This window comes from Oryzias latipes, chromosome 23 (genome assembly GCF_053564925.1).
Source record: "Oryzias latipes strain Hd-rR chromosome 23, Olatipes_Hd-rR_3.1".
NCBI lineage: Eukaryota > Metazoa > Chordata > Actinopteri > Beloniformes > Adrianichthyidae > Oryzias > Oryzias latipes.
This window is the reverse complement of record NC_136259.1, coordinates 3,286,963-3,313,259: the sequence shown is the minus strand read 5'-3', so window position 1 is coordinate 3,313,259 and position 26,297 is coordinate 3,286,963. Positions and strand designations below refer to the sequence as shown.

The window sequence follows — 26,297 nt, the reverse complement described above, 5'->3', positions numbered from 1 at the left end:
CATTTTTCATTAAAGCCCACAGTCATGACTTCTTGTTGTAAAACTGGTTTAGTTATTTCACTTTCCTTCCTGTTTATTATTGGAAAAAGGTTTGACACAGAGAATAAAGGCCATGACCAGGTCAAAAATGCAGAGAAGCAACCAATAAACTGATCATGTGACATCAGTGCATTTCATCATAGCCTACAGCACGACCGTTTCCAGAACAATAAGTGATAAGAATCACTAAACAGTCACAACACGCCGACTCATTCACAGATGACGCCATATATGGAAGACGTCTGTGTTTGGATCCCGGCTGGTAAAAATCAAAACAAAACATGTTTTTTTTTTTTTTTGTTAAGAGAGTTTATTGGTCCTGCAGATGCAAAAAAAAAAAGAAAAGAAAATGTACAAACATTTTTATGTGTAGCCCTCAGTAAAACAAAGACTCCCCAAAGGATCAAATGTGTACAACATAAAAATAAATAAGTATACAAAAAGTCCTTCAAAACATCAGAAATGAGAACAAATCCGTCTGACAGTACCAACACATTAGTACAAATAGAAAAAACACACAAATCCCTTAAGTTTCAGTCATTAACTCACATCCTCCCACTAACATTTACAGATATTATTAACACGCAGCGTCATAACAAAAAAACACAAAGTACAGGTGCTTGGTTGTGCAGCAGACAGCATCATTTTCATGCGTTGTGGTGCCACAGATATAAATAAACTGAAAATACTGAAAACCCAAGTGAAATGTAACGTTCTCCAGCGTTTAAGCAGAGATTGGGCGAGAGCCAGCAGCAGGGCGGGGCTTGCAGGGCAAGCTCTACAGGCACTCTATGGCAACGACCGCCGCACACCAGAGAGGTGACATGATCCACACAAAAACAAAAAAACATGGGGACTACAGCTGTGCAAACATCTGCCTGTTTGGAGCATGTCAGCATCTGAAGGGTGAAAGTCATCCACTTGGATGGATTCAATTTCAAAAAAACAAAAATCAAATCAGACTTATGTCTTTGGTGTTGATGATGGGAGTGCTGGAGACTTGGATCAGTTCATTCTCAGTCTGGATCAATAAATGGGTTGGAAATCGAGAAAACAGTGACAAAATTGGAGAGTTGGTGTCGTCGGATGACGAAGAGATGCTACAGGAGATCAAACCCGCGGTAGTGTTGACGGCTTTCGAGTCTCCTCGCCTCGTGACACAGAGCTGTAGATTCACTGACACGGCTGCAGGATGTCATGGCAACCAGCCGGGCTCCTCAGGTTCTGCAAAAACACACGGAGAAGCGAAATAAATAACCTCAGGGTGCCTGGAGCACGCTGCGAGCACGCGGCGAGCACGCGGCGAGCACGCTCCGTGCAGCTGTACGCAGCCTAATCCCTAAACCGCATGTTGCATCACCCAAACTCTTCCTGCGGTTATTTTTAGGAGGTGCAGACGCACGCAGAGCAGGACATTCATCCAAACTGTTGCTGGCAGAACTTTCTGAAGTGCTGATCTGTGCTGCGCATTTCTACTGCTACTGCATTAGGGAAGCAGAAGACTAGAGATGGAGAGTCTGCCTTCAAGCCGATTCCTTTTCCTGCTTTCAGAGTTTAAAGACCCACTCCCAGGAAAAGTGTGTCCAGCGTGGCAGTTTTCTGACATTCAAGGACGCGGATAAAAGAAAATAAAGATGCATTTCAGATCATAAATCAGGAGCAGAGAAAAAAATAAATAGATCGTAATTCTGACATAGAAAACACTAACGAACGAGGGGGGAAAGGGGGGCGGAGTTGCTACATGCCAACAGCCCCGCCCACAACTCCGAGGTGAATTTCTAATGAATGAACTTCTGCTGCTCTGCAGGTTTTTGGATTTGGCTAAAAACTTTCAAAATGGTTCAACAGACGGTCGGAGTGGGACTTTAAAGCGTGCAGAGGTGAAGGAGAGCGTCCTAACTGCGAAGCAAAGCTGCGTTCAGGCGTTTACCTTCGAAAGATTAAGACAGAAACCACCTCTAGGTAGTGGAGGATGGTGCGCCTTCAGGAGATCAAACCAAGCAGACAAGAACAGCATGAATGAGCAACAGAGCGAGGAAGAGTCACAGGAATGTGAGGGCGGGACTCCGGCGAGCCGCCAACGACACGTTTCAATGAGAGGCGGAGAAAAGACGGCTGACTGGCAGAGAAAGAGAGCCAAACATTTCCTCAAGGGAGAAATACTTACAGGCAGACTTTGCCCAGCCAGTGCTGTGAGGAGGAAGAGGAGGAAGCAGCAGAAGAGGAGAGGAAAACAAGTGAGTGACCGAAGAGGAAACGTGGAGACCCGTGCCGGCTTGTCTGTTGGTTTTTTTTTTTAGACGTACCTGTCCAGCCAGGCTGAGGGGGAGGCGGGAGGAGCTGCAGAGGGCCAGCGACGCCACGGAGCCGGGCAGCTCCTGGATGGGCGCCTCGTCCAGGTCGTCGATGCGGGGCTTCTTGATGTGGGACTCAGGGCTGGTCAGGGGGGTGATGCTGTTCCTCCTGATCAGGGTTCCAGGTCCCCGCCTCACCTCCTGTGGAGCAGACACCGACACGCTTTAGCCTGTAGGGGCCGCCGCGGCGTTTCCTGCTCGGCGGTGGCGGGAAGCTGCCCTCACCTCCGGTCTGTCCCTGTGCGTGTTCACCGCCTCCACGTTCAGGTAGATGGACTCCACCTTGCACCCGTAAGCCACCGGGGTGAGCTTGAGCACCGTGTGGAGCGGACACTTCAGGTAGGGCATCTCCTCTGGAGGGGCAGCAGAGGGGCTTAGATCCAAAAACATCTCAAGACAGAGGGGATTGTGGGAGTTGTAGTCCCTACCTGCACTCTTATCCAGGAAGTAGGCGAGCAGGCAGCGCATGACCGCCTGGTGGCAGATGACCAGCACGTTCTCCTGCCGCTCCAGCTCCATGATGACCGGCTCCACCCTTTGAACCAGGTCCTGGTAGGACTGTGAGAAGAACACAAGGGTTGATGGTTCTTTTCCGGACGTTTCTGATCTCAAACGCCAAAGGCGTCTTCGGCACCTCTCCGGCTGGATAGCGGTAGTAGTATTTATCGTCGTCTCTCAGTGCGAACTCTTCGGGGAATTTCTCCTTCATCTCGTCGTACGTCATCTCCTCGCACACCCCCTGACGGACAGGAACAGGCGTCAAGACCGGAGACGGCAGAGAACTGCGGGAGGGAGCTGCGGAGCGGCACTCACAGCGTCGATCTCGTTCAGCGCCTTCCACTGCTCGTAGGCCACGCCCAGGTGCTCCGCCGTCTGGATGCTGCGGCACAGCTGGCTGGTCCAGACCTTCAGGTTCTGCAGCTGCTGCTCCTCCACAAACCGGGCCAGGGCAGCGGAAAACTGCAGTGGGGGGGGAGACACGGCGGTCACAAACACGCCACACGCACACGCCGTCCAATCACAGTCCGACTCTGTACCTGTCGGCCCCGCACAGAGAGCCCGGAGTCTCCGCCCAGCCGGCCCTCCATGTTGTCCGTGCTCTCGCCGTGGCGACACAGGTAGATGGTCCGCGGCTGGACGTGGATGTTCATCAGGTAGTAGACGATTTTGCTCTGGATGTGATCCTGAATGCGGTTGACCAGAAACCGGCGACCAACGTCTATCACCTTGATGAAGGACATCTCCCTGCAGGTCCAGCGGGACAGGGAGGGGTCAGTCTGCGGTCACGGCAGCGGGGGAAGAAACTGAGAAGGGCTTCCACCTCACCTGTCGTAATGGTCCGGATCCAGAGGTTGGTAGGTGGTTCTGTAGCATTCAATTCTTTTCTGGAAGTCCACCATGGCCTCCGTCTTGTTGCAGTCCCGATAGTCCGGACAGGAGACCTTCACTTCCTGCTCGGGGAGGAAAACTGTCAGACGTACTCGACGCCAAAGGCGGCGTGAAGTAACAGACGGTGAGGCGTACCATGATGTTTGACGCTATCACGCTGGGATCGTCACAAAGCGACTCGATGAAGAAGACCTGGGCAGAGGAGAGACAGGATTTTAGACGCGACATGCTGGGATGCTTACCCTTTCCTGTTGCCGCAGCAACGCCTACCTTGAAATCGTTTTCCTCGCCGAACTGGAGGATCAAATCCCGCCTTTCTCTTGTAGTGTTGGTGGCGTCAAAAACCTAAAAGGAAAGGAGGACATTCAGCAAAACGGTTCTGGACCAGACGTCCCCACAGAGGAAATACAACTGACCGCCACTTGGCCGCCCTCGTCCTTCAGGTAAGACTTGACATCCCTCAGAGCTGCTAAGGCACACTGCCTGAGGAGCAAAGAACAGCGTCTGTCAAAAACAAAAAACAAAAAAGGCAAGCTCCGCCTCCACCTTCAGCTACGCCACCGGGCGCCACTCACTGCCTGATCTTGACGGCACACTCGTTATCGGGTTTGAAGAAGTCATAGGAGCTGTAACTCTTGACCGCCTCCCTTCGATACTCTCCTACGTTGAAGACTGGAACACAAAAAAAGGGGGGGGGGTCAATAAGCTGTGGGGGGGGGGGGGGGGGGGGGGTCTGAAACATGAGTCAGTACACAAACATCATATTACCCACAAACCCCCGGCAGAACATTTCAGCACACCGCTTACCTTTGGTGGGCATGCCGATCCAGTTGAGGTAGCGGGTCAGCTTCTTGGACATGTAGGTCTTTCCTCGGGCGGGCAGACCCACCATCACGATCACCGTGGGGGGGTTGGCGAAGTGGGGAGCGCCCGCTCCTGCAGAGACACACGTCAGCAAGTTAGACGCCAGCAGATGCAGCCATTTCTGTGGCGCGATGACATCATCAGCACGTGGAGCCACTCAGGAGCCAATTAAGCTCCGATTTGCGCGTCACAGAAGATAATCCAGTTTCCACAACATCACAGCCTCCGTGTTTCAATGGAACAACAGATGAGCCTCTGCAGGAGGAAGTACAGACGGCACCTTCCTCTGCATCATCACCCTAAAGCCCTGATGAAGAGATCAGCTTATATTTGAAGTAGCTGAAATTCATGGAATACAAAAACGTAAACAAAAAACTGTCCATTTTAATTGAAGACCACATGTCAATCCCTGGTATTATGAATTCTATTATTATTATTACATTTTTCCCCTTTTTATTTCTGTTGTAGTTATGTGAATGTGTGCATCATCTTTTGAAGTTCTAATAAAAAGTTAAAAACAAAATAAAGCCCCGATGATCTGCAAACCCTCTGACGGACGGACAGGAATGATGACGACACTTGGAAATAAATACGACTACAGACAGCGACGACCTATTTTTCTTTTTTTTACTTCTAAATTTGAATTAATTTTAATTTAGTTAATTTCTTCGAAAAATGCTTTTTTAAATGAAAATTTCAAGAAAAAACATTGGTTTAAAATTCCTTTGGAGACATCTGCCCACATTCCTCTGACGGAAACCCCGCGCGAGGGGCAACGAGGTCGTTCAGTAAATGGACCAATGAAAATCCTCGGGGGCGTGGTTACCCAGAATTGTAATGGGGTGGGGAAACTACAGTAACAAGAGCTTCTCCCCCCTGCTGGGCGGGGCCGTACAGCATGTGCTGATGTAGACAGCCAATGAACGACGAGCACACGGAAAAACCGGCTCGAGGCAGATGCCGCAGACGAAACGCGAAACGTTTCAGGACATCTTTCCGTCTGCGACGACAAAATGCAAAAGCGGGCAAACCCTCACAATAAAAGCGTAATTTAGAACCGAGAAAACGTTTGGAAAACTGCTTCAAAACGGAAAGAAATGAAGCCGTCTTACTCACCTCCACGCCTGTCATCCTTGGTCGGAACCCAAATCTTTTGGATCCTGTTCTGCGTGAGCTCTCTGGGCATTCCTTAGTAGCTGGAGAACCGAAAACTAACCAGGAACCGAAGCGGACAAGTCCCGAGATAAAAGAGAATTAAAATAATAAGGAACGCCTTTGTTAGTCTGGGTCAAAGCTTAGTCCGTTCAAATGCCGCTCGGGTATCCTCTCAACGCCGTGCCGGGCTCATCTGCCGGTCTGCAGCGCACATCCGCTTTTTAAGCGAGACCGGCTGGCTGGAAAACACGTGACTTTTATGACGAAACGCCGCGCGCGCACACGGGCAAAACCATTGACATCCACGAGGAGCTCGCGCAGGCGACAGCGGCGCTTCCCTGTGGCCAATTGTGGTACTAACAGACATGCATTTCAGACGATTTTTCACATTTCTGCACTGAACTGAACACAACACAATGACTCTTGTTGGAAAATAAATATAGAAGGAAACGGTACGTTTTTTTGGCATCATTAAGTAACTGGTGCAAAAATAGAAGGTTAAATAAAACGCGTTTTATTGCTTAAGTGTTTTTATAATTTGATAAGATTTGTTTGAGTCATCTCTGACGTGTTGTCGGGTCATTTTAATTTGACATTTCCCTCACTGAGGAGTTAAATAGAAGTTTTGAAGAAAGTAGGATCTATTAAATGTTATTATTGTACATTTAAGCTTCCCTTCTTTCCATTTTTAATTTATTATTATTTATTTATTGTAAAACTGGGTTTTGTAAGACTCAAAATACTCTTGAAAAGCTTCCCGTTGTCCTCGTCAATGCGGGCTTGCGCAAAGGAAAAGCCCGCAATGTGCCCATTTGGGCCGGATTGGAACCTGGAGCATACGTGCGGCGCCGCACATCAGCTCCGGCAGCTCCCCCCTCTTCTGGACTGTACCATTGGCATCACCGCACAGGCAGCAGTCTGGCATCTGCTCTGTTTTCCACATCTGTACTCACAAAAAAGCCTTTCTCATCCTAAATGTTCATTTAAATCCAAGAGTTTAGTCAAGGAACTAAAAAAAATATCATTTAGTTATGATATTTAATCTCTAAATGTGTTTTTAAAGTAAGTTTAAAAAAACAGAAAATATAAGAATTTTTTTTACTGTTTCTTGAAAAAATCCAGCATTTTTCTGCGTCCCACAGTCTTGAAAGAAGTTTTTTTTATTTGTTAGTTTCAGGAAGCAATTAGAGGTCAGATGACCACACATAAAATCACGACCACTTCTGATTCTCCAAACACTGCTTGGGGTTTATAGCTTCCCTTGTTTACATGTGGGTTTTTTTGTGATCTCAATTATAATTTGGACTATTTTGAATACAAATGAAAAGGTTCAGAACAAAATTTTCTTTTCTAACCACAGATAAACGTTATTTCGCCATCCATCCATAATAGAGATGTTCTTTATTGATCCCACATTGGGGAAATTCAGTTGTTACAGCAATTCAAAAAGAATGACAGCAATGTGCAAAAGAATGAGGGGTGTTCAAAATGTGCAAAAATAGGAAAAGTAAAAAAGTAAGTAATAACTTGTGTACCCTGTTACGACATAACGTAATAATCGGCTTTCTGCACGTCCACAGCCTGGAATTTTTTATTGATTCGATTACTCTGCTGCCACTAGTCTGTCTTAAAATCATACCACAGGTTAGTGTCAACTTTTTAAGGATGAACTAGAAAACAAACGGTCCCGCCCACAACACAGAGGTACATTTCTGATGAACTCCTGTCGCTCTGCAGAAACTGTGTCATAGAAAACTGGGAACGATTTGAAAATCGATTTTTAAAAAAGGGGGTTAAAAAAACGATTGTTATTGTATCTTTTTTCCCTTTTGTTTTATTTAAAATTATTTAAAGGTTCGTCATACAGGTCATTTTTTGTTCCACAGGACAATTTATCTGGAAGTTCTGGACAAAAGTCCCAGACAAAAGCTTCGTAGATCAACTCATAATAAAAGCCCTTCACCGTTATCAAGGACCTGGAAGAACCTTGAGCTGCACTTTCTCAAAACCAGAAACTTTGCTTATAGACTTCAGTTGGTGCAATTTTCAGTTGTGTAAGATTTTTTTTTTTTTTTGCAGAAAAGCACTTTGCAGAAGAGATAAGTGTTTATCAGGACACGGTTGTCCTGTGAACGATGTCAGGCAGTGGCTTTGTTTTCCTGTCGGCGTTGATGAAATCTGCAGACGGTCTCAGCGGGAGGAACGTTTCTCCTTTGGGGCTGGCAGGAGCTGCACTGTAATTACTGACTGTATTGGTGTGCGCAGACGTGATGAAGGGTTTAGCCTGGGAGGGGTGGGATTCGCAGAAACACCATCTCACACTGAGATTTCTGAAAGTGACTGTAAAAAGACACATCTCTGCTAAAACCATTTCAATAAGGAGATGCACAAGGAAGATGAGTGAAGCTATACAGCCAATACTCCTTGTGCTATCCTATGGGGTCCAGATGACCCCACCCCTCCATTGATGTGTTCTCCCTACCATGACAAAGGTGGATAAAGGTGGAAAGATTTCATGTAATCCATGGACACCAGTGAAGATCACAAATCATTGAAGAAAAGAAGTTCAGTGCACTGTCTAGTGGGTCTAGATGACCCAACTCCCAACGTTAACGTGCCTCGGAACGTTAACGTTGGGAGTTGGGTCATCTAGACCCACTAGACAGCACAAGGGATAAAGGAGAAACAATGACTGACACGGCCTGATGTCTGCACAATGGGATGGGGTGTGGCCTTCTAACATGCCCACTCCTGATTGGAGAGGGTGGTTGCCATAGAAATGCAGACTCAGACCGACCAATCACGGCTTAATGAGGACGTCTTGTTCCAACGTGGAAAAATGGCGACTGAATCGACTTCATTTGGTTGGAACATAGGCGTTGATCTCCCGTTGATTCGTCCAGTTATATTATACGGTCATTGGTTTACGATGGGTCTTTAAGGCGCAAATGTGATGCGATTGATTAAAAACACCTGTTGATTCATAATGAAGGTTTCTTTGATGATTGTCTTGTTGAGTCTTGTTTCCAGCGTACCTGGAAGTGAGGTGGGTCTCTTTTTATGAAAGTCGCATCAAAACTTCACTGAAAAGCAGTTAATTCTGGTCTCAGTAAAGCACAAAAAAAGCAGAATGCAAAAAAAGCACAAATGTTACTAACTGGGACTAAGGAAAAATGCGGGTGGGGGTTTCATGATATGGGCTTATTTTAAAGAACATTGTGTAACTATAATGTCAACAGGAAAGCGTTCCCTACATCACTGTTGCTGTCTGTTTGCATTCAGTTGTTCAATTAAAACTGGTAAAAAAGTTGAAAACATACTTATAACACACTGCTTATGTGTTCAGCTCTCTTTGTGACTTTGTGACACTCACACTCATGTTTTTGTGCAGAAATCCGGCCGGGTTAGTCATTGTTTCTCTTTTATTCTTGCAGTAGGAACAGAGCTTTTCCTTTTTGTCGATTCCCGTTTCATAGCAGAAATCTAGAAAACCCAACCTTCCAATGTAGAAGGTACTTCCATCTCATTTGTCATCATATTTTCAGAGATTAAAGGTTTCTGGTGCTAGCCGAGTGCATGCTGTGTTGTTCATTATAGTTTCTTTCAAAGGTTTGTAAACGTTTTTTTATTTCAACTTGACAAAAATTTCCCAGCAGCCCATTGTTTACTACGTGAAACCATGAGTGTGCCTGCATGACTCACACCTGAGTGTAAATCACATCAACAGGTCAATGACACAAAAACAGTTTGAAAAACACAATGGAAATAAAAGCAGAACAAATATTTAGCAAAAACAGCATTTCATTAGTACTTAGAAAAAATACAAGAAAACAAAAACACAAAAAAGAAATTTATGGATAAAAAAAACACCATGAGGAACCAGAAAAGGTTGGTATTATGCGACATCACTGCTTGGATGATGATCGCTTCATTTGATGGATAAACGTCATCATCCAATCAGTGATGTTCTATAGTACCTAATGTTTCCGTAAAAAAGGAAGAAAAAACATTCCGGAAAGCAAAAGAAATCAAAATGAAATGTTAAACAAAAAAACAGCGAAAAACCAGACGTCGTCAGTGTTCAGGGATTGGTCCAAGTTCGTTTCTCGTTTCTATGGCTACCACTAATACCAATCAGGAGTGAGCTTGTTGGAAGGCCACACCCCTAATTCTTGGAAGCAGCCTTAGGAGAAAAGGTCAATCAAACACTTTGAATGTTTGACATGAGACCACACATTTTTATTTAGGCATCTGATTGGTCCGTTTATAACTTGAATAACTTGGAATTAAGAAAAAATATGAAATAAATCCGGATTAGCAAGAAGAGTTACTCTGACAAACACAATGACTGAGCAATGAGCGGTTTCTTTCTCTTTAAGTCTATGGACTTCCTGGAACCAGAAGGTACTTCCTGTTTGGAACACCAGGGGGAGAGGAGTCACTCAGTCCAGCTCCCATATACAGACAATGATCCAGGAGTGTCTTTTCTCCACCCAAACCTGTCAAAACCCTTGATGATCTCCAGCTGGATCTTCTTTGAGGGCTTCACCGTCATCCATCCAGCTCGGAGATACCAGGAATGTTTGGACGCCAGGTTTACGGCATTCTGAGAAAGAACAGGGATGGTCCGTCCTCGGGAGCTTTCCGTGAAACCCAACCATGTGCGGAACACTCTGCACGAGCGCCATACGGCGAAGGTTGAGTTTAGAACCAGACCGTACCGGTCTGCATCGGAGTCCATCAGCACCTGTAGAGCCCGACCAGGTCTCTGCCAAAGGCCACTTCAATGTCACCAAGAGGCATGCAGCAGCTTTTCAAAACCAGGACTCGTTACCCAACCCGCCTCACTGATCTGATTTAAACCCACTCCAGGGGCATCTCTTCATGACGTCGGGCCCCTGGGGGCCCCCTGGCTCACTTACATAAGTCCTGAATGAGGCTGAGGCTCCGTTCACTGTCCTAGTCCCCTCCATAATGAAGCAGGGCTATGTTAGGACCGCCAAAACCCCCCAGAGAGGCAGAACCCAAACACAGGAGCCCTGTGCATTTCAGGCAAGAATCAGACGGCAGAAGTAGGCTTCTTGGAAAGTGGAAACGGCACATAAACGGCTTTAAAGCTTTTATTTTGACATATTTGTCAAATGACAGGGAAAAAAACAACAACTACATTTTACAGTTCTGACCACAGAGACGCTGTTCAGGAAATATAAAAAAAAACAAAAACAAATTTATGTACAAGTCGATGAACGAGGAGGAGGAGGATGATGATGGTTGACGCCGGCGCCGATCGCAGGACCACGTCAGACCTGTTCTCCCAGATCCAAAACCCGGAACTTGTCCAGGTTGTAGAAGCAGGCTTTGACGACCCTCCCGCCAAAATAACGGCCGTTCAGATCCACCACGGCTGCAGGAAGGACAGGATGCAGGCAGATTGATATCAACGTGAAAGCAAATGGCATGGAAAAAAACACACTGATTAAAATGACTTAAAATGAAAAGAAAGAAAAAGAAGTTGGATTTGATGCTCCAAACCCAAACATGAGCTCAGGAATAGGCTGCAGAGTGAAGCAGAGATGGTTGGTGTGCAGCAGTGCTTCCTAGAACCTGCTTTTAATTAGAAAAACCAACAATAAAGGCACGTTTCAGCTGAAACTAACCATGGACGAACTCAATTCTTTGAAAGGATGTGATTCTTTCTGCTACACTTTCTGTTTACGGTCATGAGGACATTTAAAATCATTCGTTCCACTTCCAAAGAACGCTGTTTTTGCTTTGTCATCCTGAGGAGGGAATGTGACGACACACGCCTCTCTCTCCCGTGGATCATCTGAGCTCCAGGCTGCCTGACATCACGCAGATTCCTTTCTCTGATAATGTTGGGCTGGTTTAGCTTCAGGGTTGGAAAAACCACCCTTTTCTCAGAGACCTTTTCAGCCGTCTGGATGAAGCTCATCTGCTGATCTAGTCAATCATGTAGTTGTAGAGTCAGATAAGTTCATTCTCTCTAAGAGTTCTGGTAAATCGCCTGTCCGTCCTGGGGGAGGATCCCTCCTTCATGTGGACCCCCCCGAGGGTTCTTCTGTTTTGCCCTGGAATCGTCTAAGTTTAGTCTGTTTGGTTTAGTTTAGTTTGTTTTGTTAATTTTAGTCAGTTTAGTTTAGTTTGTTTAGTTTAGTCTGTTTATTCTAGTCAGTTTAGTTTAGTTTGTTTGGTTTAGTTTAGTTTGTTTTGTTAATTTTAGTCAGTTTAGTTTGTTTAGTTTAGTCTGTTTATTCTAGTCAGTTTAGTTTAGATTGTTTGGTTTAGTTTGTTTTGTTTAGTTTGTTTTGTTAATTTTAGTCAGTTTAGTTGAGTTTGTTTAGTTTAGTTTGTTTAGTTTAGTTTGTTTTGTTAATTTTAGTCAGTTTAGTTTAGTTTAGTTTGTTTAGTTTGTTTAGTTTAGTTTGTTTAGTTTAGTCTGTTTATTCTAGTCAGTTTAGTTTAGTTTGTTTGGTTTAGTTTAGTTTGTTTTGTTAATTTTAGTCAGTTTAGTTTAGTTTGTTTAGTTTAGTCTGTTTATTCTAGTCAGTTTAGTTTAGTTTGTTTGGTTTAGTTTAGTTTGTTTTGTTAATTTTAGTCAGTTTAGTTTGTTTAGTTTAGTCTGTTTATTCTAGTCAGTTTAGTTTAGATTGTTTGGTTTAGTTTGTTTTGTTTAGTTTGTTTTGTTAATTTTAGTCAGTTTAGTTGAGTTTGTTTAGTTTAGTTTGTTTAGTTTAGTTTGTTTTGTTAATTTTAGTCAGTTTAGTTTAGTTTAGTTTGTTTAGTTTGTTTAGTTTAGTTTGTTTAGTTTAGTCTGTTTATTCTAGTCAGTTTAGTTTAGTTTGTTTGGTTTAGTTTGTTTAGTTTAGTTTGTTTTGTTAATTTTAGTCAGTTTACTTTAGTTTGTTTAGTTTAGTTTGTTTTGTTTAGTCTGTTTATTCTAGTCAGTTTAGTTTAGTTTGTTTAGTTTAGTTTGTTTAGTTTAGTTTGTTTTGTTAATTTTAGTCAGTTTAGTTTAGTTTGTTTAGTTTAGTTTGTTTAGTTTAGTTTGTTTAGTTTAGTTTGTTTTGTTAATTTTAGTCAGTTTAGTTTAGTTTGTTTAGTTTAGTTTGTTTAGTTTAGTTTAGTCTGTTTATTTTAGTCTGTTTAGTTGAGTTTGTTTAGTTTAGTTTGTTTAGTTTAGTCTGTTTATTTTAGTCAGTTTAGTTTAGTTTGTTTAGTTTAGTTTGTATAGTTTAGTTTGTTTTGTTAATTTTAGTCAGTTTAGTTTAGTTTGTTTAGTTTGTTTAGTTTAGTCTGTTTATTCTAGTCAGTTTAGTTTAGTTTGTTTAGTTTAGTTTGTTTTGTTTATTCTAGTCAGTTTAGTTTAGTTTGTTTAGTTTAGTTTGTTTAGTTTAGTTTGTTTTGTTAATTTTAGTCAGTTTAGTTTAGTTTGTTTAGTTTAGTTTAGTTTGTTTAGTTTAGTTTGTTTAGTTTAGTTTGTTTTGTTTAGTCTGTTTATTTTAGTCTGTTTAGTTTAGTTTGTTTAGTTTAGTTTAGTCTGTTTATTTTAGTCTGTTTATTTTAGTCTGTTTAGTTTAGTTTGTTTAGTTTAGTCTGTTTATTTTAGTCTGTTTAGTTTAGTTTGTTTAGTTTAGTCTGTTTATTTTAGTCTGTATAGTTTAGTCTGTTCAGTTTAGTCTGTTTAGTTTAGTCTGTTTAGTTTAGTTTAGTCTGTTTAGTTTAGTCTGTTTAGTTTAGTTTAGTCTGTTTATTTTAGTCAGTTTAGTTTAGTTTGTTTTGTTTTGTTTAGTCAGTTTAGTTTAGTTTAGTTTAGTTTAGTTTGTTTCTATAGGGGAACCTTTAGAATTGGTACTTCATTGGTACGTCATTCATCTCTGCAGGAAACTACTGTTCCATTTGAGCACAAAGATCTGTGGCTGTTAGTCTGTTTATTCTAGTCAGTTTAGTTTAGTTGGTTTAGTTTAGTTTGTTTTGTTTAGTTTGTTTTGTTTAGTTTGTTTTGTTTAGTCTGTTTATTTTAGTCTGTTTAGTTTAGTTTGTTTAGTTTAGTCTGTTTAGTTTAGTCTGTTTATTTTAGTCTGTTTAGTTTAGTTTGTTTAGTTTAGTCTGTTTATTTTAGTCTGTTTAGTTTAGTTTGTTTAGTTTAGTCTGTTTAGTTTAGTCTGTTTAGTTTATTTTAGTCTGTTTAGTTTAGTTTGTTTAGTTTAGTCTGTTTATTTTAGTCTGTTTAGTTTAGTCTGTTTATTTTAGTTTAGTCTGTTTATTTTAGTCTGTTTATTTTAGTTTAGTCTGTTTATTTTAGTCTGTTTAGTTTAGTCTGTTTAGTTTAGTCTGTTTATTTTAGTCAGTTTAGTTTAGTTTGTTTAGTTTAGTTCGTTTTGTTTTGTTTAGTCTGTTTAGTTTAGTTTAGTTTAGTTTAGTTTAGTTTAGTTTAGTTTAGTTTAGTTTAGTTTAGTTTGTTTCTATAGGGGAACCTTTAGAATTGGTACTTCATTGGTACGTCATTCATCTCTGCAGGAAACTACTGTTCCATTTGAGCACAAAGATCTGTGGCTGTTAGAATGAACCAGCTGCTCTCTGAGCAGAGCAGCTGGAGTCTCGTAGCTGCAGGCGGGGACGGTTCTTTGTTTCAGTGTTCGGACCGGAGAAGCGTTCTGACCGCAGTCCGTACGGCTGCAAAGGCACTTGATCGTAAAAATACTAGAAGCGTGTTTAGAAGATGATCTCACTCCGTGTCGGAGCTCTGCTTGTTTACAACAGACTGCATAATATTTTCTTCTATGGTGGTATCGTTATTTGTCCAGACCAATGACTATCTGACACGTCATCGGACCAACGAACAGCCAATCACATAATGGGACGTCAGCACTAGTCCCAGGACCCCGAACGGGTGTTGCAGGCTGAATGGTTAAGGTCCCTACACCGCTTCTTTTCGCTTTAGAATTTCGTGAGCTGAAGCTTCAGGGATAAATTAATTCTGGGGACAGGGCCTTTGCTGTAAGAGCCCCAACACTCTGGAACAGTCTCCCTGAAGAGATCAGGCTCGCTGGGTCCCTACCAGTATTTAAATCTTTTTAAAAATTTACCTCTACAGGTGTGCTTTTAAGGATTTTACTGGTTCTTAAATCTAAACATTTGATTTTATCGATTTCATTGTTTTTTTCTTGATTTTCTTGATTTTACTGATTTATCGATTTTATTGATTCTAACCACTATCACCATTTCATATGTGTACTGGGTTTTATTTCTCCATACTGGAAACTGTTTTTAATACTGGTTTTGTTTCATATTAATTGTACAGCCCTTTGTAATCTGGATTTCGAAACAGTGCTATATAAATAAAGTTAATATTATTATATTATTATAGGTCGAAGAGAATCATCACTAAGAGCTTTATAGTGACTTAAAGAAGTAGTGTGAAGTATCGTTTGAAGCAGCACTTCTCATGGCTGTTTTAGGAACTCTTCTTTTTTCCTGTGCACATTTGGAGCTCCCGTCTGTCTGTCTGTCTGTCTGTCTGATGGCTCGTTTCCTCTCATCCGTTTGTGTTTTGGTGTTCAGAGGAAGGAGACAACAGGAAGTTGGATGGTGGGGGCAAACTGACAGGTTTGTACTCGGGTCCAGTCAGAAGGGACCAGGGAACTTGCAACATGAAACAGTAAAGTCTTTTCCCTAAATATGATCCGAATGTGTCCTGTGACGGAACCTGTCCAGGCTGAAAGCCGCCTTTGCCCAGCAGTAACTAGGATAGGCTCCAGCAACCTAAAACCTAACCTAATGATTTCTAAAAGCAGACACCATGATCATTCTTTCCCCCCCTTTAAAAATACAACGTCACCAATTTCCGTAATAAAATCCGAACAAATACAAACATTTTACGAAGATTGATTGTGATTCAACTCTTGTTCTGGTGATGGAAGCTTGGATGGTCCATGAAAAAATGTATTAAAAATACTATTTTTTTCATGAAAAATCGCTCAAACGCAATGCATTGTGGTCTATATTCACCAACCTAGTGAGCAGTGATGTAGATTGCTTTTTTTGTTGTTGTTGTTTTTCTTGCTGAGACTTCTAGGGCGATGGAATTTAAGAAATTGTAGATTCGGACGTCCCAGTAAACTGGTGCCATGCCCCGTATGGTGCGCGGTGAAGGAGTTCGGACACAAGCTCTTTGTCTTAGACTCTGGGGATGAAGTGTTGGTTGCCAGGCAACCACTCAACCCTCAGAAGTGAGTAAAAAAAAACAAAAAAACAGAGAGGGGCTGGAGAACGGAGCGGAACGGCACCGTCTGCTCTGTGGACGACGATGAACACAGAATTTTATTAAAAGACGTCATTTTATTTTTAACCCTTGTGCTATCTGGTGGGGTCCAGATGACCCCACTCCCAACGTGCCTCCAGAAAGCACAAGGGTTAAAAAGTGAAAATTTTTCCGTTTCTACAGCATAAACCTAAAGCTGGCGTCTGTTTAGTGAGAATGACTGTGTGGAGAGCGGTGTAACCCTTCCCTTGGTCTGCCCCACTTTCTGCGAGCGGTGATGTAAGCCCGGTTCTGCCGGTGCCGCAGGGAAGCGCCTGGGTTGCTGGGCCACAGATGATATAACACCTCAGGGAGCCGAGGCTCACCTTCTTTCTGATCTGGGCCGACTCATTTAGAACGGTTACGCCTTCGCCGGCGTTACCGGAGCGGTTATGAAACCAGAGCCTCGAGCGCCCGTCCGCGACAGTCACCTTTGATGGCGGACTCCACCCTCTCGAACTCTAGGAAGATCCGGACCGCCTCGTCGTCGGGAACCTCTGCGATCTGACAGGAGAGCAGAAGTCTTTCAGGCGCCTCTTCAAACCCCCTTTCCCCTCCGTCCGGGACGCTCCGTCTCACCTCAAATATGACACATTTCACCACTTTGCCGTATTTCTCGCACTCCTCCTTCGTCTCTCCTTCCAGGTCTTCGTCCACCTCCCCTCGGCCCACCATGTTCTGCAAAACACGAGGCGGTTTTCAGCTCCCAGGAAAGCCCCGCGGACTCTGAACGGACGCGATTCGGAGCACCAACCCGTAGCAGGACCACTTTGGTGGGATTCTTCAGGATCTCCGTGAGCGGATTCGACTCAGACTTTTTGGAGGCATCCGCTGACGGACGGAGGAAGAAAACAAACAAACAAACAAACGGTTATTACAAAGAGATGAAGGCAAATGCTGATGTGAGGACGGAAGGGGTGGATGACGGGTACATTTATCAACAGCGAGCTAAATGTGGAGCTAAACAACAGGAAGCATCACTGTAGAAACCCACTCTGATGAACGTGGCGTTTCTGATGATAGAGGACACAGTTAAAGACAACTAGAAGGAGCCAATACAGGTTGAATGTTTTACTTCAGAATGAAAATGAAACTCTAAAGGTAATAATTGGCAAAAAATAAAGAAAGACATGATCAAAGTTGACCATAAATAAAATGAAAACAGCACAACAACAATCCTGAAAAATGCCAGAGCCGGGTATCGAACCAGCGAGCTTATGCACCAAGGATTCCAAGTATTTCAATGGAGGCAGAAACCCTGGAAATCCTGGAATATCTGGAAAAGTTCAAGGATTTGAAGAGCTGAACATTTGAATAGTTGAATGGTTAAAAAAAAGTAGCAGAAGGAGATAAGCTGCAAAAATGAATAAAATAAAGAGAGAGAAACAGGAAAACGATGGTTGAAGGCTTGATTCAACCCATTAAGGTGGAAATTGCATTTGTGAGTATTTCTTTATTCAAATCGTTAACAAAAGAAAGTAGTTGGAAGAAGATCCTGTTGGTGACGTAGAAGCTACCATCTCCCTGCTCCCCTCAACCCCCCCCCCCCCCCCCCCCCCCCCCCCCCTCAGAACCGAATGGCCGGACAGCTCCAACATTCTGTTGCACCGGGAATGTTAGGTTGGGGGGGGGTGGAAGGGGTTGTAAGCTATTGTGGGAGAGTTTAAACAAAGTACTCAGAGGGGGCCGAGTTGCTTCAAACCAAGATTCCCGCCTACAACTCGTAGTGGGGTTTAAAACAAAAACAACCACAAATCCGAGACACCACATAGTCTTTTAGGGGTTAAGGAGGGAATTCAAACAGAAAACCTCCCATCGAACCTCTCTGACCAATCCTCTGCCTCTTGGCGCCTCTGGGCATTCTGGGTAGTTTAGTCAAACACATTAAGGATGAAGCTTTCTTTGGCTAATTTCAAATAAGAAACGCAACATATGGGACTTTAACGAGCGTGGAGGAGTTGGTCAAAAGATTAATAAGTAAGGGTTAATGGCTGACGAAGTGTTCATTATCAGAAATGAACGCACGCCGTGGAAGCCTGAACCATGTGACGCGATGCGGGACGAAACAGCTGTTACCGACTGGAACGCTGAAAGGTTTTAGGAGAATCTGGATGTAAAAGACAGCCGGACACGCCTCCATTAGCGGTTCTGGCTGGATGTGCTTGTTAAAAATGCAACAACAGCAAAAAAAGATGGGAGATGAGAGGAAGAGGAGCCAACACAAGCTGGAGGCACGCCTCCTTATCTGGGAGAAATAAAAAGAGATGTCCTGACCTGCAGCGCCCCCGCCTGGTATTTCTGCTGCACCCGCCTGGCTGGAGCCCGCTGCTCGCATTAGAGGACACACAGAAACATCGTCACGTTGGAGTTCCGCGGGTTTTTAGGAGTCAAAAAACCACGATAGAAGAGGTAGAAAAGAAAACCCACGTTTCTCTGCAGCGTCGCCTATGATGATCTTCCCGCCCCTCTTGCTGGTCTTCTCCACGGACAGAGCCGTGCTCAGGCCCTGCTCGTGCTTCCCCAGGCCTTGGCCTTCTTTGAAGCCATACTTCTGCATGATCTTATGGGCCACCGTACCTCTGAGAGGGAGAGAAAGAAGAAAAAAAAACTCTTATTCTGTTCGGGAGTCGGTAAATGTCTGAGGTCACGGAGTTCAACCCACCCCATGTTTGCCAGGAAAGAGCTGGTGGGTCCCGGCGGGGAGCGGGGCCGGTCCGAGTCCTCGTACATCGGGGGAGGGATGGCCACTTTAGGGCCTCTGGAGGGCCGACCTTCATCTTCATATGAGAAGGAAGAGGAGCCTAAACGCAGAGAGACAACAGAATGCTTCAGTTTGCAGGAGGATGATGAAGCATCAACGTGTTAAGAAAAGGCTGCCCCCTACTGGACAGAATCGGAACAGCATCCCGTCAGTGAACAGATCAAGACAAAACTATTTCTGGACCCAAAAGGATGTCATCATTCGCCTTCATCATCAAAAACCAAACATCCTCACGTGAATCTAATAACTGCAGCAAACTCTGCTTCATCCAGAAACACGGGGAAGCTTACCGTCTCTGTCAACCAGCGACGAAGGGGGCGCGATGGCGGCTCCGCCCATACCTGACAGGGAAAGATGAGAGTTTTAGCCTCCAGCGTCTACATGATGTCACAAGCATTGCTGTGTTTTGGGGGTCCGTCTCTTTTCTGTCTGACCTCAGACAGTCCCAGCAGGTGGATGCTGTGACTTTGTCTGCTTTCTCAGTGGTTGTTTTCAGATCTTTCAAACAATGGTGTAAAAGGAAATCCAGTTTCTCCCTAAAAAGCTGTTTTTTCTTTCCTGACACAAATCCGCAGGGATCGGATTTCTTTTGAGGTTTTGTAGATGAACCACACGAGTCCCAAAGCGGAAATGTGACACTCTGTGAACCAAAAGCAGCTCGTGCTTCCTGAATTCCAGACCGGCAGGTTTTTTTTTTAAAGCCACATCATCACCTGCATGACTTTTAAATGGAGCCTGGAATCAAAAGAACACCAGGATTTCCTGATGATGGAACCTTTTCCATGGCAAAACTCTGAACCTCTGGTTTCCGTCTGAAAGCTCAGCTTCATCTGTCAGGCGTTCTTTAAAGCGGCGCTCGCCGACCTCCTCCAGGCCGCAGACCGGTTCCGACTCCGACAACGTTTTCGTGGAGCGGGAGGCCGAAGTCTGGTGTTCGACTTTTGAAGCTCCATGAACAGGAAGCTTCCGTTATTTTTCTGAAAAAAACTGTTTTCCAAATTAAAATGCTAATACCTGAAGTCTAGTTTGAAAAGACAATATTCTACAAATGCTAAAGATTCAATAAATCTTTAATTTGTAGCACAGAGGAATATTTTCTAAACGCTGCCTTATTTAGATTTGCTCAAGGAAAATTCAGAAATCTCTCAAATGTTTACACCTGGTTTAAACTTAGATGTTTTGTAGAAAAAATTAAAGCCAGATGATGATTTTCCGTTTAACGTCAAAGCGGATGCTAGCAAGCGGATGCTAACTTCAGCTTTGTAACTTCAGTATCTCAATAAATCTATGTTTTGAATAAAAGGAAAAATCTTAGTTTTGCCTGTAAATAACTGACGTCAACGACTCTTCCTCCATTTCTTTCCTGGCTCCTTTCTCCCCAAAAATACTTTCTAAATACGTCTTTTTAAATAACTTTGTTAGCTTTGACTTCAGCGATCGGAGCAGCCGCTTTAAGAAGAAAGCAAATGTTTTTAAGACTCGACGTGCATCAAGAGTTAGATCTAAATCATGGATGTGGTGAACAGAAACTTGTTGTGTTTTGTTTGTCTGCAGCCCGGTACCAGGTGACCCATGGACCGGAACCGGTCCACGACCCAGGAGTATCTTAGCCCGGATCAAATGATGCTGTTGTTTTTTTATAAAGCAACAGCTTAGCACTTTAGCACAAAACAGTGATGAAAGTCAGGCAAGGAAAAAATCCCTGAACTTTTCTTTGAGCGATATGGCGGGCACAGAGCGAAATTTTGGAAAAATACGTGGTCTTAGATGCATTCTGGTGCATTCTGGCAGCTAGTTATTCACTTCTTTATCAAGAAACTAAGACTAATTGGAGCATCATGATTTGTCATTCAAACCCCTAGTTTGACTCTCCATTAAGGACTTGCTGGTCCTAAAAAAGAATTTGGAAAATTGCTCAAAGTAACACAATCCTACAATCTACGCTTTTCCTTAAAGCTGCAAAACATACAATTGCTAAAATATAGTAACATCAAAGCCCCAAATGGCAAAAAGAACACCAGTAACTATTATATTCTATGAAAATACCTCAGTTATTTATACATTATTTCTGCTTTAGAAATGACTGATGTACAACATCCACTTGCACTGTTTTCTCAAACTATAATTACATCAAAATATGGGATCTGCTTTAAACTATAATTCTATAACATAATACATCAATTCTTTAACACCAATACTAAGTAATCTGGGAAATATCAAAACAAACATACAAACTAAACTAAACATTGTAAACATTATTTTTTAAGGGAGTGCGGGTCCAAACCATCAAATACTTATAATTAATGTCAACTATACTGAACTAAATCATGGTAATTAGGAAATACAAATAAATTAGAGAAATGTATTCAAAATAAAAACTGAAACTCAAAACTAAAATTGAAATTATTTCAAAATGTGGTTTTGAGATTATTTTACACAAAAAAGTATTTGACCTACACTACCTTAAAAATCTTTTTTTTTTTTCCAGCCAAGACCACTTCAATTTGTTTTTTATCGTCTTCTCACAACTGAGGTCGTGACCACGCTCAATAATGACGATGCCTGCCATTATTTTAACACAAATTTGATCGCAAACTCTTCAGATGTGTTTGTGAAAGTTTAGCGTGGGTCCGCCAGTTTTGGTCTCTAGGGAAGTGAGTCACGCTGACCACGTGGTGCAGACAGAGCCAATCAGACCCGTCGACGCATCCGAAAGCAACTAAAACGTCCCGTCATTGGTCAATTAGGCCGGGAAGACAAGAGATGGCCACGACCATAGAGGAAGCGATCTGCGGAGAAATATAGAAAATAAAGCTAAAATTAGCTGATTTCAGACCATTTTTTAATCCGGAAAGCGATTTGTCCGTAGAGATCAGGTCTTTATTTCCCGGAAAGTACGTTCGGTTTGCTCAAAAACCCGGATTTCTCGGAATTCCCGGAAGACTTTCATCACTGCAAAAGTAAAACACCTTGTGGGAACAATAACTGAGGAAAGTTCTGCATTTTAGCCCCAAAAACCCACAAATTAAGCTTCCTGCAGACTAAACGGCCTGAACTTGACTTTGGTTTAGACATTAATGCTGGTGTTGGAGGATCTTCTGTGCCGTTAGGGTTAAAGAGAACAACGTGAGACCCTTCCAAAACTGCATCAAGCCCTCACTTCGTTTCCTTCGCTCCCGCTCATACTCTTCGTCCTCATCAGAGTCTTCCTCTGCAGCGGGGAAACGAGAGAAACCGCTTGGCGCTCCGCCGTCGTGCCGGTCTTTCCTCCTCCTGCAACACAAAGCTCTGGGTTTTCTACCTTTTTCCCACAATTCTCTGCTTCTAAGTTGAATCTGCGGCTGAGAGGAGCTCAGACGGCGCTCTGCCTCTGAGCAGACTTTACTTCTCCCGCTCCTCGATCTCCTTCTGGCGCTCCTGCTCCCTCTGGCGCTGGCGCTCCTCTCGGTGGCGCTTCATCACCTTCTCGTAGTCGTTGGGAAACATGGGGTCGTACTCGTCTGCAAGCGGGATCAGCACGTCGCCGGCGGAGAAAGCACTGGGAACCGCGTCCTGGTGAAACAACACGCAGCCACGTTTCACAACGGCCTCGGGCTGGAAGGGAGATACGGAGGTAAAGGTGCAGGAGTGGGTCGTACCATGAGTCCAGCGTGTGGAGGGGTGTCTGTACTCTGTCGTTCATCGATGGAGCCCCCCCTCTTCAGATCAATGACCGGTGCCAGGACAGTGGTCTGCTTCACTCGCTGCGTCTGAAACCAACCAGTTCATTTCAGATGAACGCTGACCGTTAGCTGAGTGGCATTTGGTTTGGGTGGGTCCAAAAGGACTGACTTTAGTTGAGTTAGATCCACAAGTTCATTGTTTTTGCTTTGATATATTTTCATTTTACATGTACATGTTTGATCTTTGTAAAAAAAGAGTAAATAAAAAAAAGGTACAACTGGAAATTGACTTTTTGTAGTTTATAGATGCAGAACAACTGAGCAAAATAACCAGAAATGTCAGTTCAACAAATCACTCAACGGGAAAACACATTAAAGATCAAAACCAATCAACCAATCAAAATAAAAAAATAAAAAAAAATGATTTGTGGAAATCAAATTGAATTAAAATAATGAAACCAAAAAAAAAAAAAAAAAACGAAAAGGTAGATATTATAGCTGATTGGACGATGGTTTGACTTTTGAAGAGGAGCCGAAGCAGAAGGATGTTTTTCCTGAACTGTGGTAAAGATTCACAGCCGCTGCTAAAATTTGGGAACTGATCAAACAACTCTTGACAGGCAAACGTCAAGCCAAATAACTTCCTGTTGAACAACGTCATCATCCAATCTGTGATTTCCCATCATACCCACCCTTTCCTGTTTCTGCTTTTGCTTCGGTTTTTAACATTTCTATATGATTTCTTTAAATTATTGTGTTTTCCAGAATGTTTCCTTTTTTATTTTATTTAATTTTGTTTTTGGAAATTGTGTTTTGTTTTTTTTCCTTTTTGGTTTCTGGAGGTTTGTTGTGATTTTTAAAATGCAGTGTTTTTTTTGACATATGAAACCTATATGGGCGGGGGTTATATAAATTTGCTTCCTCCTATTTCCTTTCCTGCAATCCATTGAATGCCTTTTGTCAATTTAAATATTTAAGCTTGATTGTGTCATTAACTATATGCAAAAGTGTTAATGTTTATTTTTTATTGAGTAATATTTGAATTATTTAGTAGTGTCTATGAACATGTGTGTATTTCCCAATCAAATTTTACTATTATTATTCTACATTTGATATTTGTTATTGAATAGATATAAAATTCTGCTGTTCTTGTACTACAGTATTTCCAAATATTATTTGTTTTCCTTTCTTTCTTTAATTGTTAATATGATTTTGCGTTCGGTGATTTGGACTTCAGGGCCACCGTAGAGAAGTAGTGAAGAACGCTTAAAAAGGGTTAAACGGCAACTAAACTACCACATAACCACATATGATTGAATAAGTAAACTACCTTCTGTCTTAAATTAGCCAAACTTTTCTGCCAATCCTTTTTAAGTGGATTTTTGTATTAATTTATGAGGCTCTAGAGATAAAAACAAAAAAAGAAGAAGAAAACAAAAGAACAACATCTATCTTATATATAGTAAACATTCAATACGAGAGATGTCGACAGAAACACACACAAACAGAGTTCCTAAAATGCCAAGCATACCTTCGCCTGGGTCAGAGCCGCCTTTTTCACTTTCAACTGCGACTGCAGCAGCTTGAAGTTCTTGGACCAGCCTTCGGTTTTGGTGTCGCTGGCACCGACACCGAGGTCATCGTACAGCGACATGGCTGCCTGGAGGCACATTCATTCTTTTACCCCAAATCACCCTTCATACCGCCTTGAACCAAAGCAGTGATGCCATGACAACAAACGCTAATTTATCAGAGTGCTTGAACAACTTCCACGTGAAATGTAAGCAGTTGAGCAGCTACTGTGTTAGCTAATAAGCTAATTCTGCTAACAAAATGTTTGCTAATTAACACACTATAAGCTAAACGTCTGTTTTTTTAACTGTGCACTCAATCAGGAATATAAAAGACTATTTTAGATTTTAAAAAGTGTACTTGGAAACATTTCGTGGAACAGATTTAACGGGATATTTGTTTACCTCCTCTCCGCGCTGCGTGTAACGGAAGCTGCAGCAAAAAACAACACGAGACCGCCCCGGAACGAAGCCGCCTCGTGCGCTCCTGCGCCCTCTAGCGGCGCGGAGGTGGAACAACACACTACACTGGAGTAGGCGGATCGAACTGTTTTGATGGGAGTGAAAGCGAAAGCGGGGCACTGACAGCCAGGACACAGTGTTTTGACGATGTTCTCAGGCAGCGTTCTGGGCGAGCACGTCCTCGCTTCCCCCGCAGTGGTCAGATGGATCTGAGGGGGTTCTGCGTCTCCTGCGTTTGGATGGGTTATCTGCTCATGAGCGCCAAACTCAAGGGAGGTAGGGGTCTTCTAGCCTTTAAATTAATCATTGAAAAAGTCCATTTAGTGTGTGTGTTATTTTTATTTAATCAAAATAATTGAAGTTTTATTTTGAAATAAACCGAAAAAAACAGGATGCAGAGACTTCCAAGATGTAATGAATCAATTTGATTATCTTGATTAACCCTTGTGCCATCCTATGGGGTCCAGATGACCCGATCCTTACATTGACGTGTTGTTCCTACCATGATAACGGTGGAGAGGATTTCATGTAATCCATGGACACCAGTGAAGATCACAAATCATTGAAGAAAAAAGGTTCAACACACTGTAGTGGGTCTAGATGACCCCACTCCCAAAGTTAAAGTGCCTAGGATAGAACAAGGGTCACGCAGTTTCAATAATTTTATTTTTTTATTCAAAAATATATTTAAAAAAAATCAAAGATAGGTTTTTGTGCCACAAAACTATGAGTAAATATTTTTGTCTTTAAATGGTAATTTTTTTTAATAATCTTTTTCCTCCAGAGGAATGTACCTGTCCAGAAATCCCCCAAAAGGAGCTAACCAAACCCCCACAGCAGGGCTGCTACACCAGCGGGAACAGGTTCCGCTATAACTGCACGGGTGGTTTAGTGAGGAAAGCAGGAACATCAAACCTCATCACGTGCAAACTGGTTGGAGCTTCCCTTCAGTGGATGCCTCCCTCTCCCTCCCTCGTATGCATACGTACGTTCTCAGAATTTCACTTTCCGACTGATGTTTGATCCTGGATGAATGCATGTGCGCCCGCTCCACCTCATCCTCAAAAAGAAAGTGGAGAGGCTCTGATTTACTCACACACATAATCATTTACAGCAAGAGCAAAGTCCTCGAAGGGCATTTCCCTGCAATTAACATCCTAATTTTAGCCCAGCAGATTGGTTTCAGAGGGGCGTGTGATCAAACCGTTTATGACCTTTTTTTCTTTTTTGTTTTTCAGCCGATCCCAGAATCCCAAGACCTCCAACAACCACTCCAGGTCAGTCTTATCTACAGATATATATATATTTTTAAATTCCCATCAAATGAGCTTTTTTAAAAGATACCTTTGTGACTTATGAAAATTGTGTTTTTGGTGTTTTTAACACGTTCTTGTGGCATTTTTCCTCATAAAGGAGGACATGTGTAAAGAAAATTAAGCTTAAAACTAACATAGTTGGCCACAAGCTCCCTGCTCTGCTCCATTCTGATGCATCAATTATAGACAAATGGATCCACGAACGTCTTTGTTTTCCTTGTCTGAGCTGGAATCTGGATCATAACTTTACGGCTGGATAGATCCAACACTGCTCGCCATTTTTGTTGCGCCTGTAATGTTAGGCTGAGGGTGTGAGGGGCTGTAAGCTAGCAGGAGAGCACCTAAATAGAGGGATGATGGGAAGTGGGGGATGGGGTCGCTCCACGCCTGGAGTCCCTTCCCA

General features: G+C 42.9%; 3 protein-coding genes across 4 annotated transcripts in view; 1 reads left to right on the top strand and 2 right to left on the bottom strand.

Moving 5' to 3' along the window:
* Positions 1 to 323: 323 nt before the first annotated feature.
* pfkfb3 (6-phosphofructo-2-kinase/fructose-2,6-biphosphatase 3) lies at positions 324 to 6,083 on the bottom strand. 2 transcript variants are annotated; one of them, XM_023952371.2, is made up of 15 exons: positions 5,763 to 6,083; positions 4,590 to 4,718; positions 4,358 to 4,454; positions 4,199 to 4,265; positions 4,053 to 4,127; positions 3,918 to 3,974; positions 3,720 to 3,844; positions 3,431 to 3,638; positions 3,207 to 3,353; positions 3,028 to 3,132; positions 2,822 to 2,951; positions 2,619 to 2,746; positions 2,346 to 2,534; positions 2,207 to 2,229; positions 324 to 1,263 (listed from the first exon to the last, which is right to left on the bottom strand). In XM_023952371.2, the coding sequence occupies exons 1-15, from the start codon at positions 5,830 to 5,832 to the stop codon at positions 1,257 to 1,259; spliced, it is 1,557 nt and encodes a 518-aa protein (XP_023808139.1). In that variant the 5' UTR covers positions 5,833 to 6,083; the 3' UTR covers positions 324 to 1,256. The 2 variants fall into 2 exon arrangements, with proteins under 2 accessions (XP_023808139.1, XP_023808138.1); XM_023952370.2 differs by lacking the exon at positions 2,207 to 2,229.
* Positions 6,084 to 10,903: 4,820 nt separating this feature from the next.
* rbm17 (RNA binding motif protein 17) lies at positions 10,904 to 24,654 on the bottom strand. The gene is made up of 13 exons (XM_023952355.2): positions 24,522 to 24,654; positions 24,077 to 24,205; positions 22,522 to 22,632; positions 22,269 to 22,435; positions 22,044 to 22,156; positions 19,174 to 19,224; positions 18,785 to 18,923; positions 18,550 to 18,701; positions 18,397 to 18,447; positions 16,877 to 16,953; positions 16,702 to 16,800; positions 16,554 to 16,626; positions 10,904 to 11,205 (listed from the first exon to the last, which is right to left on the bottom strand). Exons 2-13 carry the CDS (start codon positions 24,197 to 24,199, stop codon positions 11,102 to 11,104), a joined length of 1,260 nt encoding a protein of 419 aa, XP_023808123.1. The 5' UTR covers positions 24,200 to 24,205; positions 24,522 to 24,654; the 3' UTR covers positions 10,904 to 11,101.
* il15ra (interleukin 15 receptor subunit alpha) overlaps positions 24,625 to 26,297 on the top strand; it is a 16,987-nt gene continuing 15,314 nt past the window's right edge. Inside the window, exons 1-3 of the mRNA XM_004082874.3 lie at positions 24,625 to 24,854; positions 25,363 to 25,563; positions 25,817 to 25,855. Coding sequence (XP_004082922.1) covers positions 24,782 to 24,854; positions 25,363 to 25,563; positions 25,817 to 25,855 — 313 coding nt within the window. The 5' untranslated portion in view covers positions 24,625 to 24,781. The remainder of the gene's footprint in view (positions 24,855 to 25,362; positions 25,564 to 25,816; positions 25,856 to 26,297) is intronic.